At 44.8% G+C, this 16,801-nt stretch overlaps 2 protein-coding genes across 2 annotated transcripts; both read right to left on the bottom strand.

Moving 5' to 3' along the window:
• Positions 1-1,754: 1,754 nt before the first annotated feature.
• On the bottom strand, positions 1,755-8,128 carry tcp11l1 (t-complex 11, testis-specific-like 1). The gene is made up of 10 exons (XM_079162285.1): positions 7,877-8,128; positions 7,318-7,485; positions 6,057-6,189; positions 5,840-5,960; positions 5,435-5,655; positions 5,041-5,177; positions 4,382-4,554; positions 4,070-4,251; positions 3,518-3,690; positions 1,755-3,407 (listed from the first exon to the last, which is right to left on the bottom strand). Exons 2-10 carry the CDS (start codon positions 7,475-7,477, stop codon positions 3,184-3,186), a joined length of 1,524 nt encoding a protein of 507 aa, XP_079018411.1. The 5' UTR covers positions 7,478-7,485; positions 7,877-8,128; the 3' UTR covers positions 1,755-3,183.
• An 830-nt stretch (positions 8,129-8,958) lies between these two features.
• LOC306699068 (DEP domain-containing protein 7-like) lies at positions 8,959-16,490 on the bottom strand (the record flags this gene model as incomplete). The annotated part of the gene is made up of 12 exons (XM_079163567.1): positions 8,959-9,170; positions 10,677-10,752; positions 11,296-11,421; positions 11,519-11,661; positions 12,229-12,390; positions 12,548-12,699; positions 12,925-13,123; positions 13,424-13,608; positions 15,378-15,473; positions 15,577-15,718; positions 15,939-16,124; positions 16,424-16,490. 12 exons carry the CDS (start codon positions 16,488-16,490, stop codon positions 8,959-8,961), a joined length of 1,746 nt encoding a protein of 581 aa, XP_079019693.1.
• Between the last annotated feature and the right edge of the window lie 311 nt (positions 16,491-16,801).

Here is a 16,801-nt window from a genome sequence, read left to right as displayed (position 1 = left end):
TCGTTCTCAAAACGTACAAACGGTTTACACACAATTCTGGGGTTCGTTATTGTTTTTAATCTGTGAACAAATGTATAACTGCCTACATTAAAAAGAACCACATTCATTAACAAGGATTTGATAAACAATATTTACTGCATTGGCCAAAAGTATTAAATAACTTAATGAAATTGATGCCCTTTGATCGGTTATTGTCATGATTTAAATATATATTTCAAAGCTTCTTTTGAGGTTTTCAAATGAAGCTCAGAATGTCAGTCTTCCTATTTTACACACACACACACGAGTGAATGAGGCCCAGTGTGTTTGTCAAAAGTAAGAATTAACATCTTATTAACCATCAGAAATAGTCAGAACACGATAACTTAATTGTAACAGTTCAAGTTGGTCTGTAACACCAGCGTGGTTTCCCTCGAGTACACGTCCGCTCTTACTGCTCACTTTGCATTTTTCTAATAAACTGTAAAACGCACATACTGTGGATACAAAAAAAGTCTACATACCTTTTATTTGTATAATACCCGTGTGGCCTAAGTTAAGAAAAAATATGCAGGAAGTTATTCACAGATTCTTGTTACGAGAGGAATCTGTTCATTCTTGGATGGATTTGGTCATATTCAGACGGATGATCTAGCCCCCTGCTGCATTACGGAGATTCGGACCCTCAAAGCAGACTTTTACATTTTGACATAGATTGAGTGTTCAAAAAGGTACGTTTTCATTTTTTTCAAACTGCATTAAAAAGGTTACTCAATGTGATAAACCGAATAAGAATTATTTGATTTCAAGCACAAGATGCAACGGTGGTAACGGGTCTCTGTGTCAAAGACACTCATCTTGTTCATTCTCTTACTTGTGTGTGCTCGATCGATTAAACCGGGTCAGTAGCACAGAGTATGAAAACGGCCTGGTCCTGAAAGCTGTTACTGAACACTCGGCCAGGGTTTGGATTTATCAAATTGTCCGAGTGTAGTGAGTCGGCCCCGGCCAAACATTCTATGAGTGATGCAGATTTTTTGTGCTACGGTGTTCGGAGCAGGAGCACTTTTATCAATGCTCTTAAACCAGGACATGACTCCCATCTCTGCCAGTACTTCCTGAAGGAGAGCTCCAGGAGATACTGGCCCAGGCACAGACTCAAACTTGTTCTTAAGATGATTTTGTTGTCTTTTCTTGCTTTTATTAAAAAGTACAAGCGAGGGGAAAGAGGGGACGACAAAATGCAAAAGGCCACATGTGGGGTTTGAACCCAAGCCTCTGCGGTAAGCATGGTAACATAGGTACTTAAGTCGGAGGGTTCTCAATTATTTTTCAGCCTCAGACCTCTTAGAATATAAGAGAACATACCGGGGACCTCTCTGTACGATGAAAAGATCAGGTAAAGTAATTTCCCACAGTCGACACAGTGAGTTTGGTCCTTGCTTCCGGGCTGAAGATGCCTATATTTCCCTTGAGATAAATAAATCCATCCATCCATCCATCCATCCATCCATCCATCTATCTATCTATCTATCTATCTATCCATCCATCCATCCATCCATCCATCTATCTATCTATCTATCCATCCATCCATCCATCCATCCATCCATCCATCCATCCATCCATCCATCCATCCATCTATCTATCTATCTATCTATCTATCTATCTATCTATCTATCTATCTATCTATCTATCTATCTATCTATCTATCTATCTATCTATCTATCTATCTATCCATCCATCCATCCATCCATCCATCCATCCATCTATCTATCTATCTATCTATCTATCTATCTATCTATCTATCTATCTATCTATCTATCTATCTATCTATCTATCTATCTATCTATCTATCCATCCATCCATCTATCTATCTATCCATCCATCTAAGAAATAGTCAAGTAACACCCTGTACAAACCACACAGTTTCATGTTTGCCCTTCAGTTTTTGTACGAATTAAAGAAACAGGAGGTACCATGAGGTACCATAATTCAGAGGTTAATTCTGCAGCCTTTGGCCTGAGCGAGACCTGCTGCTTTCTTCTCGTTCCCAGTCTTTGTGCCGAGCTAAACTAGTTGGCTGATCTTCTTGTCCAACTCGTCGGGAAAGCGAGCGCATTTCCCAAAATGTGGAACTATTCCCTTAATAAGCTTATTGTCATCCAGCGTTGCTCAGGCTTCTCTCCTCTCATGGAATGTGCCCGCATGTCTCTGCCTGAACGCCCTCAACTTGCAACTCCTGACAGGTTGGGACACCTGTAGAGCGCATATGATATTATTCAGAGCATGAATACAGCATCTAACAGGTATTCAAAGATAAAGTGGAATAACGTCTATCTGAGCAGAGAATGAAGTCCCTCTGCGTCTGTTATAATCCGAGCTTCTCTGTGTTTGGTTAACTTAGTCGGCTCCGTCGCATTATATTTTCTCTGTTTGTGCATGTTAGCCTGCCCTACTGGCTAGCTAACGGCCGCCGTTGCGGAAGCGTAGCACCAACCTCTGGTTCCCCCTTTAGGTTAACGCTGTTAGCTGTGTCAGCACTGTTTCCATGGTTTGCAGTTAGCACTCATAGCACTGTTAGAGGGCAAGCCTCCGGCTCAGCCGTCGCCATGTTGAGGGCCGTTGAGAGGCAATAGAAAGTCTCCTTTAAAAAGAGATGGAGCCCTGGGTCGAGGTAAAAAAAGATTGACAAAACGTAGCAGGACTAAACATGCGTCACTCTGAGAACAGTTGGCCAGTGAGGACTGAGACGCTTGATAAATAAAAAAGGCCCTGACCCTCTTCCTTAGATCTTTAAGATTTAAAAGCCTAGTTTTGTTCATCTTATATTTTACGCAGCACATAGTTTGTTATTTTTTTGTCGAAAGAAATGTGTTTATACGCTGCAAAGTAAGGTGACCATAACACTTAGTATTGGTTCTAAAACACAGGTATTGTATTGGTTCGGATGTCAAAGGAATGATACCCGGCCGTGCTCGTAATACTGAACACATCGTGGCCGGATGGTTATGAGGCCTGAGATTTGATCATATAAGCAACAGTGTGAGTTAATGCAACTGAGATGGTCAGTAGTGTTTTTTTTGATTATGTTGGTTTCAGGTGCAAGCGCTGGGGAGAGAGCAGCGTATTCAAAATGTTTCTCTAAATCTAAACCCTTACCAGTGTGTGTGTGTGGGGGGGTCTAACTGCTTCCCACTTCAGTGCTTACGTCCCTGCGCTGGGACTCTCCCCGGCTGTCAGTAGTTTCTGGAGAATCTTTTGGTAGAACGGGGAGAAGACCAGCTTGTTGAAGTTGATGAGGCGACTGAAGCGAACGGCGAGTTCCTTCACCTCCCTGCCGACTGGAGCCAGACCTCCTGGGAGAGGGGGAGGGGTCTTGTGTTGACTGGACTCCAGGGAGGCCAGCAGGTAGTTCCGAACCCGAGACTCTGCGAGGAGAGGAAAAGAGAGGAGTCGTGTAAATGTGTACATAAACCGCACAGTCGACCCCCAAGAAGCCCTCGGACGCACTGACGGTCGTCATCACTGTTCTTCTTACCCATCAGCTTGCGGACTGTGTTGTCCGGCTGGACGACAGCGGAGATCTGTCCCCTCAGAGTGCTCTTTCGGTCGGCCGGGAATGGAGAGTAGCCATGTTGGGTCAGACACTGACTCAGCTCAACGCACAGTTTCTCCCCGATGGTTGCTAAGGCCTCCTTTACACTAAAAGACCTAGCGACAGGCAACAAGGAAGCATTAAAGTACAGCAACGCAACTTGGGCCAACACACATTAAAGCTGAATTTGCCCATTTTGTTGTGGAAGGTCACTTGGCGGAGAAGAAGAGGTTGGAAACAAGACATTGATATTATCAGCCAGTTTATACGGAAAATGTGTAATAAGTACAAGAATCGTGAAGATAATCTTAAATAATTAGTGAACTGAATAACTATTAACGAAACTTAATTCAAAAGTGTTCCGAATCAGCTCTTTTCATTTCCAGAATATGATTTTAACAAGGCAAATATTACCAGAAGAATGAAATGATGAGTCCAGCGTAGCTCTACTAAATGTTTGTGTGACAGTGAAAGCGTAGCGCGACCGCTACTCACGGCGTGTGCATGTCCGCAAGCATGACGTTGACAATGTTCTTAAGCGTCCCCAACAGCCCCGGCAGGCCTGAGATCGCCTCCCCCGTGGTGGTGTAGACGATGAGCAGCACGGAGGAGAGCACGATCAGCTGTTCTTCCTCCCGATGCATCTCCTGGAACCGGACCTGATCCATCAACACCGTCTACAGAAAGCAGGAGGTGAGAAGAGAAGAGGCTTCATGGTGGCAGAAACACAAAAAAGGGACAGAAAGCATAAAAAAAAAAAGACATACAACTAGGCGGCTAGAACCCGGTGACTGGCTTCATGTTTACCTCGGGGAAGGGGTCGGAGGAGTGGTCCCACGTCAGCAGGCGGAGATAGGCGTGATTATGGACGTTGACGGGGAGGAGGGAGGGAGGGTCAGACGATGCAGCAGCACAGGAAGCGTCCTCTCTCAGGCATCTCACCGTGTCCTCAAGCCACTTCTCAGTGTAGTCTAAGGCATCTGAAGAACGGATCGTTCTGTTGTTACTTCCTGGTTTTCCCCAAACACTCGGGGATGCCAAAACAAAGAGACGCCATATCCATCCGTCGGCTAATCGCAACTTCTTTCGAGTGGGACAGTCCATCATTTATTACATCGGTCGTCAATTACTTCAATATTTCAGCTTATTTTGCTAAGAGATATCGATAAATACTGTACTTCCATACTTAAAACAAGCAGAAATGTGTGATCGTGAGGAAGTGATCAAAGTCACTACATTTAAAACTTTCACATTTAGTTTCAAGGTGGGCCATAATTGGCTACCTGCATCGCTGCAATACTACAAAGAAGGAGAAAAAAAAAGGGACATGATGTCTACAAAGGGTTTCAGCTGCCAAAGGTCTGCATGTAGGTTTGGATCTACCGATATGTGGCGGTCCATTACGTCATTTGATTTCTGCATGGATAATTCATATGACTTATTTCATGGAAGAGAGTATTCCTTACTGGGGTGTTTGTCCAGAAACCCCTGGAACTTGCTCCTCTCGTACTCGACCGACTGCTGCATGAGGTGAGGCCGGAGGCTGGTCAGGGCGAAGTTAGCCATGTCCACCTTCATCAGGTCCAGCACGGAGAATATGGCCCTAGGAAAGGAGGGACGGCAGAGACAGAATCAGGGATTTATATTTAAATGTACTGTGGAGGGTTTGAAATTCCAGGTCCGGCTTGAAAGTGAACTTGTCATTCGCTCTCATTAAGTCTGCGTTAGCTCCTCCACTATTACGTCACTCCAGAACACGCTGACCTCTGCGCCGTAATAGACTGGGAATTAAATTACACAATCCAAAAATAAAACGGAGGCCCCGGAACATGCCGAACTCATAATAGATCCCCGGCTCACTTGAGCAGGGGCACGATGTCGGTGACCTCCTTCAGCTTGCTGATGTCCTCGTCTCGGCAGGGGGCGCACAGCGAGCCCATCATCTCGACGATGAACTGGGACAGTTTGCCGATGTCGAGCGCGCCGTTCTCGGCCTGCTGCTGGATCAGGGCCACATCCAGGACCTCCTCGATACGGGAGCGCAGGCGGCCGTGGCCCGGCAGCAGGAAGGACAGCAGAGTCTGGAGGAGGGCGGGGAGACAGGTGATGACAGAAGGCGGGAGAGGGAAGACAGATAGATATCGTAGTTTGGTACGGCGAAGCCGTGCAGCCGCGACCTTTCTCAAAATACATAACAACCGCGGGGGATCATATCTGCGGAGAGGAGGCGGCTGCTAAAAATAAGACTTTGCATTTGAACCTCACCTCTCTGATCTCAGCCAGCAGTTTGATGGAGTGCCCGTACGTCTGCGGCTCCTCCGTCAGCTGAGCTTCCATGCAATCCCAGAATGCTTTGTGCATGATCTCCTTCACTTGGCGCTCCAAGCTGTTCAGGGTGCACAGGAGGGACTGTTACTTGCACAGCGAGAAAGAACTCAAGTCAAAGACGAGGACTCGAGGCGGTGTCTGATTGAACTCTCACCTCCCCTCAGGAAGCTCCACAGGTTTGACTTGAAAAGCCTGGTTGACCATTATTTCATGGGCCAAAGCCATGTTGGTGATTCCTTTAGCCGTCTTCATCAGCTCCTCCACGGAGACAAAGCTGGGGGGGCTGGCTGTGAGGGAAATCCATCTTTATGTGATTTATTCCGACAAAATCACACGTCAGAGTGTGCTTTACTCCTCCCTTTCTTATTATGGTGAACAAACAAAGAACTCCACTGCCAACAAACTAAAGTCGAACTTATTTTAATTTAGTGGGACCGCAGTGAAAGCGCACACGCACGCACGCACGCACGCGCACACACACACACACACACACACACACACACACACACACACACACACACACACACACACACACTACAAGATGCGTTTAAGTCAGGGTTGTTAATCTGCTTCAAAAACATTTGATATTTTTGTTGAAATTATCATTACATCCCAACAGCAAACAATGAATCAAATGCTCTGACAAAAAAAAAAGAAAAAAAATGAAGTGGTCCCAACAGCCATGTTTGTTGTTTACGTTCGTCATAGTAGTTTAGGGGGAGTGGCTTTGAAGGGACGGTTGTTCCGGACTTTCTTGCTAGATTTAGCAACTGTTTAATGGAGAACAGTTGGCTTCAATGACATGTCATCTTTCAGACAGATTAAGGTGAGTCTTTTGAGAAAACTATTACAAACATGCTTATTCTACCTAAACGAAATGAACTATTAAAGCGATTCAATAAAATGAGTTTCTTATTTTCTTTGGTAACTGTCATATACAGATAAAGAAGGATGACTGCTGGGTAATGTGTGTGTTGATAGCGTGCACCGGGGGCCCATCGTAACAATCTTACGCCACTGCTTCTGAGTCCGCGTGTTTGTGCTAACAAAAGAACTGAGGAGAGACTGAGGGACTGAGCTGGGCGGTTACAGTGTGTGATCGGGAGCAGATTGGAACAGGAAAGTTTTGCACCGCACGTCCAGGTCTGAACACGCCGAGTCCACTTGCAACAGTAGTTTGGATGTCCTGGACCACAGCTTTCTATTCTGGTTACGCAGCATGCTGCTTGCTTTGAGAATATCTTTATTCATTTGAGTAGACTTGTTTTTCCTCTTGGAAGGTTTCTGCCCCTACTCAAATGAAACGGATGTGTTCAATTCAATTCATTTCACAGCGCAAAATCACAAATTTGCCTCAGAGGGCGGCAGGATTAAGACACACATTTGTCCTGGTCTTTAATCAGTCCGTTTCTCACCTTGAGGAGTGTTCCCCCTGCGGGGGCTCGAACTACTTGCCCGGACACTCTTGCTCACCGTCGCCTCGGGAGCATCCTGCCTCCTCTCCTCCTGCCTCCTCTCCTCCTTCTTCGACTCCTTGTCTCCTCCGCCCTCAAGGTGGTCCGCCTCCTTCGGCATGCTCGAGTCTGCACGATAACAGATTCATGTTTGAATTTGCAATCAGCAAATGCAGTAAAATGATTGCAGTACATGCAAAATCGTACATGTAGGTTACTGTAATTTTGTTTTTTCTCCTTCTTGCTAGACATGCAGTATTGCTACATCAATGAACTGCATTTGTAATGGGATGGGATTTTGTTGTTGTTCCAGTCCACAACAGAAGGAGATCAGGAGGAGAGATTGTTGTGATCTATCAGATGATGACATCACCTAGGCTGGTAGGGGGAAGGGGGAAGAGGGAAAGGGGGAAGGGGGACAGGGAGCCAGTGCGATGCTAGGCAGGCTGACTGAGATGTGGTGAACACGACAACAAAGCCTCATGGCACCGTGGCTGTCATTGAAGTCAACGTTACTAACCTTAAGCGGTCGGAAGCCCCGAGGAAAGAGACGGGTTCGCTGCGACGCTCAACTTATCTACCGTTAGCTTTGGTCTCTGTGTCAGCGAACAACAAAGCCTTAATGACAACAGCTACTCCTTCACAGCGCGGCCATTAGGAAATGATCGCTGTCACAGATGTATTCACTACTCCACCACTGCCAGACAACCGTCTTCAGCAGGAGGGAGGCGTTCGTTTTAATACCGGACTGCTCGAGCTCAGTGATGTCGCAGCAGCCTTTCCTTTTTGATGGGTCGCCGCTTAGACCGAGCCGAACTCCTTCCTGTATTGGGTGGGGCTAAACGTGACGTAGCAGCCGAGCCCACTCTCTCGCGCACGCACACAGACACCCTCAATGATTCATGATGTCGACTGGCAAGGACCGCTGATAAAACATTACAAAAAAACTTGGCAGCAGTATGGAAATGTGTCATGCAATGTATTTCGAAATACTTTGTTTGTGTGGATTGCAAATGGCGCACGTTTACATGTCTGCCTTTGTGATCTATGAGTTTCTCTAAAAATAATTAAAGGTCGGGTTAAAATTAAATTCACCAAATTAAATGGTGCTCGTGATTGGAGTGAGCTGGGTTTATAGCTTTAAAACCCAGTGGAGCGCATCACTGTAGCTTACAGTCCATCAATCCATATTTTTCAAAATGTGCCACACAAACTAATTAATTTATACACAAATACTGGGGTTGTGTACCTCAGGACACATTATACACTACATCAGACTGAGGAAAAATGGAATACTTCAATACTTTTTTAATTTTTGGGACTGCCATTTCTTCCCCCCGAGTGATGGGCTTCTCCTCTTCTCTTCCATTTATTTGTTTCGCATTAACTCTTGCATCCGTGAAAGAGAAAGACGGCCAAAAGTACATCAACAGTTTATTTACTTTGATCAACAGTAAACTGAATACACACATACAGGTGCAAGCGCATGCTGGAGGAATTGTTACAGTCACTAATATGTCTTTTAAGTCATCATTTAACACTAGCTGCTTGTGAATCTTACAGTGGAAGACAGAGAGTCTATGTGCCTGTGTCTTCACAAAACTACAGCACACCAACAGCAGATTCACCAAAGTACTGGTTAAATATCTCTGGGTGGGCTTGATAAAACTGTCCGAGTAGGCGCTTTCTCTTCTTGGCAGAGATCTTGGGGTCCTGGTGGATGGTTCCCAGCAGAGTCCACAGCTCCTGGTTGGTGTTCTTCTTTGTATAATCGGTGTCAGTCCCGCAGGAGACCGGCTGACAGAACGTAAAGACTGAAGCACAGAGTAGAAACAAAAAAGCATAGCGTAAACGGGGATGTTAACTTGTTTGCTGCAATCATGAACATTAGATTCAGTTATTAGCGCAAACACAACGTTGCCATGGGGGAAAGCGTTAATGCCCGCTAACAAACCCAGCAGAAATAAAGCAACATTAGCATCTAAGTTGAGTTTCTGGCCACCTGACATATGTATAGGGAATATACAGTTTTGCTTTTTAGCTCAATTTTGGTCTCCACCAACTCCCAAGGGGAATATGTGGCTGCTAAATACTCTGTGAAGCAGCTATAGTTGATAGCTTTTTTAGATTGGTGTTGGGCAGTTTCATCTGAATTTATTTGAGATTAATACGAGCGGTGAGAGTGAACCAAAACAATAAAGCTGCGGGGCGTAAAATCCAGTCAATGAGCTGAGGAGAACTGTGGGTTCATCACGCGACCCCTTCCACATTACACACATGTTGCTTGATCTGCTGCATTATAAAAACATTGGTTAGTGTAGCTTTTAAACAAGACGGTGCAACATTTAGTGTGGTCTGACCAGTTGCTCATGCTGGCTAACGTTAGCTAATGTTAGCAGACTTTTGATACAGTGCTGTGAAACTTACAAAAGTTGTCTGACGTTATTTTCTACTTGTATTAGTGTTACAATACATTTGACCATTTGTCCCTTGTGACCTCAGTGGCTGCTGTTCAGCAAGTCACATAAGATCCGTCTATTAAAAAATTTAAATTAAAAAGGACATGGGCTCCAATGTTTACTAAATATCTTAACAGCAACAGTAACACAATTTTGGAAGTGAACGATTCATCTTATAATTAGCAGCTGCAGGCAATATTCCCTTAACAATGTGTCATCAGTTTGGGGCTGCTGTCCAAATTTTGCCCCACATGTGAAAAATGTAAAATATGTTAACGTAATGTGATAATCTATAAACATGACACATTTAAAGTTAACATCAAACCGTCTGATTCTCAAAGTATGAGAGAAATTGATAACAGCTCTTAACTTCAGGCAACTGTGAGAGTCTGCACCTTACAGCTGGAGAACAAGTATTCAACAACAGAAGAAGAGTGTTGCAATCTGAGCTCCTGGGCTTCAGGGATTGCAGAAAAAGTAAGAAATCATATGAAACACAGTTTTCTGTAACTAGACACAGGCTGGGATTGGGATTAAATGAGAAATATCAGTGGAAATAACATGGAATGTATGAGTTATAATGCACAGACGTATAGTACAATACACATCTGTAATGTGATGAGGACACACATGGCCGCAGCGATGTGTTGAATCCCAGATGGTTGACTGGAGCCAGATGAGAAATCTTAGTTAATCCCTCAACTGTTCCAGGTCGTAAGGTGAATTAGTATGTTTTAATGGATACTGTATCTGTGTTGGGAGTGAAGCTGTACAGCAACAGATACAACCCAGTGAGACGGTAAGATTTCCTAAACATCTATTCGACTTAGAAAGCAGAACAGTGTTTTTTGTGTCGTTTACCAGTCACATCAGGTTGCTTCCCCTGAGCCAGGCTGGCCAGCATGTCGCTCACTCCTTTGTGCAGGGTCCCCGGTATCTAAAGCAAAGAGAAGAATGTCTGGGTGGCGGATGACTCAATGGCAGGAAAAAACGGTTCGCCGATGAAATTGCGCTTCACAAAAATGATTGGATTTTCAATTCGAGATCCCCACTTATCCTTTCCCCCTAAAGCCCTCGCTCGAACGTCTTGGGGCGGCGTTTTCTAAACTGTATTTTGCAACTCCATTTGAGCAATTTGTTCACGCAACAATGAGTTGCTGAACCACGGAACGTCACAACCCAAACAAACACTTTAATGTGCAGCCGCAAACCAATAAAGCAAATCATTGATTGACCTTTTGATAGCGAAACTCATTTACTACTCTCCCTGTATAATACACACTCTGTAGTTTGAGCTACAGGGAGCAGTACATCTAAATATGATGCATTGCATTGTGGGAATGTTAGCAGAAATGTATGTTTTGTTTATATATGGTGTATCTTCACCCTCACCTTTAAAAAGGAACCCATGGCTTGTTTGGTGAGTTGAGGTAAAAGCCTGAGGAGAGGACACTAAGAATGTAATCTGACATTCCCTCACCAGAAAAATGTCCTTTGTGTTGCTGAGCATGAAGACCACCATCAGGTCCTCCTTGTCCTTTGAAAGAACCCTGCTGTGGAGGACTGCCCTGGAGAAAGACCTCTTCACCGCCTGTCTGTTCTCCATCTACATGTTCAACAGCACATCGTTAATGTCAAACTACTGGAAAAAATTTTAAAAAAAGGTGCTACCTGCGTCTTCCTTCTCTGTCACCAGCTCTCACCTCCTTGTCCAGTTTTATCCCTTGTGGCTCGGCTGCCAGAGCCATGAACGTGAGCAGCGTGCGCAGCTCATCTCTGCAGCCAGGAGGCAGCAGCTTCAGGCACAACTGCAGCGCTTCGAGAGCCGCGGCCAGTTTAGCGTTCACTGGAGAAGGCAGGAGACACGTGAGGGATATATAGATTATTGACATTTAAGGGAGTGTGGAGAAACAGCAGGGTGCCCACTCTCTTCTAGAGATCCTTTTCCGGGAGAATTTCAGTGACGATCTAGCTGGTATGACTGACATACGCTAATAAGTTCCTCTTTGTGGGTCCACAACATGACCGAGAGCAGCGTATTCAAAACACTCTTGAACATAACTCATCCCTTTCAGATGGCGATGGGAAGCTCTGATAGCTAGCTTCGAAGGTCATTCGCAGCTAAAAGGAAAATAGCAGAATGTTGAAATAATAGGATAGTAATAAAGATTTTCCAGGAAATTTGACTCTCTCTCCTCTAATTTCCCAATGCGTTTTTAATAATTGGAAAATAGTTTTTCCAGGACGTGTGGGAACGCCAAACAGGCTTGGTCATTTTTGACATAATGCATTAACAAAAACAAAATTTTCTCATAGACTTCTATACAAACAGCGGAGTCGCCCCCTGATGGCCATTAGAGAGAATGCACTTCTGCATTGGTGTCACTTTTCTGAACGCACAGCCAGTTCTTACCCAGCAGGTCGGTGATGGCCGTGTAGACGTCGGTCATTTGCTGCGGCAGCAGTGGAGTTCTGTCTGTGTGGCTGTAGTGTTTCACCAGGGTCCCGTACAGCAGCAGCTTGCACTGGGCCAGCCCACTCGGGGAGAGATGAGGCCAATCGTCGCTGTGGTGGACTGGGGGGGACACGGACCTCAGAGGCTGCACTGAAGCCAGAAATGCATATTTTTGACAGTGTCAAAGAGTGAGGCCACCAAATGCAATCAGGTAGCGGCACTAGCCTTTGTGGGACAACCCAACCACCCCTATTCCGACACTTATCCGAAAACTTGCCTCCATCTTGTGAACTGCTACCGGCTGGCACTTGTTCACAGCTGTCCTGATCTTGAGGGAAACAGTGAGGCAGCTCCCTGCTCAGCTCCACCACTGGCTGATCAGGCAGGAAGTCCAGACAGTCCAGAGCTGCACCGAGCCACTCGTCCTCCCTGACGGATAAGGAGGAATACGAGACGATAAGCAAAGACAGGTTTCATTACATTAAAAAAAAAGGCACGATATGGTTATATACACTATATATTTGGGGGAGTTAAAATTGAGAAGACTGATACTACTCATGTTTGTACCCTGAATATGAAGCCAGTTAGCTTAGCACATGTGCTCGCATTCATAGCAACCACCTGAGGAAGCAGTAAGATGAGCCAAAAACGTACTGAGAGTCCCTGAAGGCCTTGAGGATCTGCCGGTCCAGGTGGTTGCTGCTGTAGATCAGGTCCGGGTTACTGTGAGCCAGGAGGTTTGATGGAGGAGGGGATGGAGCCTGGCTGCACTGAAGCACCCCTTCCAGCAGGGGGAGCTCCACCAGGTTAAACAGCCTGAGCAGAGTCTGCTCCTGCCACACCTGGTCTACCACTGGGGAGTGGAGCGAGCCATAATACAATAACAATAATGACAATAATATAATCATGTTGTTAGTGTTATATTTATAATAATAAAGAAATACAAAAATATGTATATTTCTATATTCCAGGAAAACCAAAGACTTTTCTCTCTGTGGTGCACTTGTGTCCAATCAGGGTGTTTTCATGACCTTTGACCCCAGTGCATGCTGAGAGAGGCTCCAAGCCCGGTGACCACGAGTAAGTGTGTAACATTAGGAGAGAACTGATTTGAGCTTCAACAGATGGAAACAGCGGCGGTGTAGAGTCTTACACGATTGAGGTAAAACGGTGTCCGTCTGCACTCTGCTGGGACTCAGGCTGTCCGCCGGAGGCTCGAGTGATGGACTGGCAGCGGCAGGAGTGTCCAGCTGGTTGGCTTTTGTGGACGTCTCAGCAAGTCTGACGGGGGTGGACATCTGAACATGTGAGCCGGTGGGACACGTCTGCTCCTCCTGCCTGGAATACAAAAAAACGGGGACAGCTGAGATCTCATTCAGGTGACATGCGGAAAGGCATTTTAAGGATATTCTGGGTTAATTAATAATGACGTCACAATTTCAATACGTACACGCAAATAATTCATAAATAAGACAAACGCATTCTGCCGGTAGAAATCGATCCTGCGCTTATAAACAGAACAGTTTGTTAAAGAGGTAACAGGCTACAGAGAGAAAACACCTCTACAGTGATGTTTACTGTGTGTCTTCATTAGTATTAGTTACTATTATTAAGTACAGTGATCATGTGTACAGACACAAACTTCTCAAAAGTCTCTCCAGCTGTTAAAGCCGACTGACAGCTGATCCAGCTGTGATCAGCTGATCCTCCGTCATCAGAAACAGACGCCTCTTCACGTGACGCAACTGAGGAAAGGACGTCTCATATCTCTTAAAAACTATTTCCTCATTTCCTCTCTCCTCGCATTGGAAAGGACGCAAGTGAGGGAAACGGGGATGCAATTAAGAGACTTGGGATGTACCCTATAAGAAGTTGACGCAGTCGCCTTGTCGTCACCCGTTAGTTTGCGGATTACAAATTTGAAGCCTCGAGTTCGGCATTTTGGCCGTTGCCATCTTGTTTTTTCTTAACAGAACTGTTTAATTGCAACATTGGACTCACGGGGTTTTTGCATCAATGTGATGAAGTACTTTGATTCGTCCGGTATTCCAGTCACTTGAAAATCAAAACATCCCTATCCTGTAATTTTATCTTCAAAAAGGGACACACGATGTCACACATCAAAGTGTGTTAAAGTGAAGAAAAGTTTGAGTGAAGTCTAATAAATTGCCTTGAGTGATGTCACATCTTTGAAAATGAAATAAATAAAATGTATGTGGAGGTGTGGAGTTAGAAAGAAGTGAGCTTATCAGACCTCTGTAGCCGCTCCTCATCTCTGCTTGAGGCTACATTAGCCGCTACTAGCATAACACACACAAATCTCCAACTGATGGTGCTTGAGTTGCATTGTGGGTAACGTTGATGCCAGGTTTTGACAAGGAAGAAGAGTGCGTAGAATCAAAAAACCTCTGTTAAAAGACTGAAACTGTTCCAATACTACTTAGTATGCCAGAAAAAGATGAAGCATGTCCCAAAACATAGTATTTTAAAAGCAGTATGACGGAAATACCAGGATGTGCTACTACTACATCCGGTCACATTTTGCAGTTTGCGAGCCAACATGTTTTCTGACCCACAATCCTTTGCGCAGCAGATATACGAGCAAGAGGGTCAACAGTACGTACTTCGTAATCACAGCTGCAGTATGTACTCAAAGTAAAAAGAAAAAGTGTGTGATTTGGAACGCAGCCAATATCTCTGGTTCTGCCGCATCAATTTAGTTCCTTTTTAAACTCTCCATTGTGAGTCTGACATGCAATGCTAAATAAATAATACATAAAGTACTCTAAGATGTATTTTCAAGACTTTTCCAGAAAGTGTGCACTATTGTGACTATTATGATATAGAATTCTGTATGATCTTCTGGAGAGATATATACTTGAAAGCATGCATTCTACCGAGGACACATGAACCACTGCAGAATGTTACCTTCAATATATACACTCCTTACGTCATTGCCGACACTGTGTGAAACAGGTTTTCTAACTCTGTGGTCATTTTGGAGTCTGTAGTTAGTAGTGGACTGCATCATATATGTTTTTTTTTTTTAAATGTAGATCTGACTACTGTGTGCTCAGAGTATGCTATGAAGGATTTGGACTTAGTACCTGTCTGAAGGTGCACTGCAGAACAGTCTCTGGATCCCCTGCACAAGCACACCTCTTTCCAACTCATCAACCGAAGGAGAACACATGCCTACAAATCTGTGTGTGTAGGAAAAGAAAAAAAGGACACCATATTAACATCACTGTGGATGGACATTTTGGACTGTGGCTTTAGGACTACGCCTGTGTGTGTGTGTGTGACCTGTAAAGAGCACCCTTGCTGTCCTGAAACACATCCTGCTTCTTGACTTTGCCGAACACTCTGGTGCCCACCGCCTCAAACACATTGCAGTCCAACAGGGCCTGGCACACGCATGCCACTTTGTCCCGCAACACGTTGGCACCTTAAATTGTTACCAAGCAGAAAAAAGTGGAAATGGGAAATTTGTTGAATGTCATTTAGTTTGTGAATAATAATAATTTAAAAAAAACACACAGAGTGATGAGAAGATGGCATGGGTGAAATCGAACTCTCAAATTGAAAATCCACCCAATTATTTGATATAAAATGTACTTCCAGATGTCAAATCCACTGCCCAGCACCCAGCACGCACACACACACACCCTCAAAGACTTTGTTACAGCTGATGTACTCTGCCACCACATCAACGGCCTCTGAGCCGAGGAAACAGTCGCCATGAGACTTGAGATGAACTCGACGACGTTTCACAGTCACAGAAGACCGAAGGTGGGAGATGAGGCCACTCCACGTGGAAGAGGACTGGACTAGTCTACTGGACGCTCCATGAGCTAAGACAAGGACGCAGAGAAGATCTTAGGAGACATATTTTTACAGATGACCTGTGCAGTGTTGAAAATAAGGACACATAGAAGGGTGCTTAGGGAAGCACCTAACTAATCAACGGACTGGCTAGCTAACTAACTAACTAACTACCTAAAATCAGTGAGGGTTGACCATAACAACTTTAGGGATTTTTTTTAGTGCGTTTAGCTTATCGTAGTTGGCATGAAAAAAAGGAAATTAACCAGGCACATGAACGGGCCTCCATGACGGACACCTCTTTGAAATGCGTGTTTGATTAACTCACCTCGAGGACGGCCACACAACTTTTCGGCGAGGTTTAACGCCGCGGCTCTTTCTTTTATTGTCGCCATGTCTGCCGGAAAATAAGTGGGGTAAGCACTTCTAGGTGGGCAGACAAGCAGGAGAAAGCAGCCAGGGAAGCACAGCACGTCAAAGCAGAAGCTCATTTGGTACATGCGTAACATTTGCCCGCTAGATGGCGCCAAGGGCTCGCTGCTTTAACGCTGTGCTGCCTGGCCTCTCTGGCTGATCTATGTCCGTTGTGTTGTGCTTCATGTGTGTAATGGAGACAATGCTGCCTTTACTTGATTGTGCGAGTGTCGTTCCTCTTGTCCCGTAATATATAAAATTGAATAAATAAGAATATAATAATGTTTGTTGT

This window comes from Pholis gunnellus (assembly GCF_910591455.1).
Source record: "Pholis gunnellus genome assembly, chromosome: 7".
NCBI lineage: Eukaryota > Metazoa > Chordata > Actinopteri > Perciformes > Pholidae > Pholis > Pholis gunnellus.
Note: the sequence above shows the minus strand (reverse complement) of the source record. Positions and strands in the feature narration are given on the sequence as shown.

Coding starts and splice junctions, on each gene's coding strand:
- tcp11l1 (XM_079162285.1), bottom strand. CDS start 7,477: ATGCCGAAGGAGGCGGACCACCTTGAGGGCGGAGGAGACAAGGAGTCG. Junction 5,961..6,056: donor GTGGAGCTTCCTGAGGGGAG/GTGAGAGTTCAA, acceptor CACCCTGAACAG/CTTGGAGCGCCAAGTGAAGG. Junction 5,656..5,839: donor TGCTGGCTGAGATCAGAGAG/GTGAGGTTCAAA, acceptor GCCCTCCTCCAG/ACTCTGCTGTCCTTCCTGCT.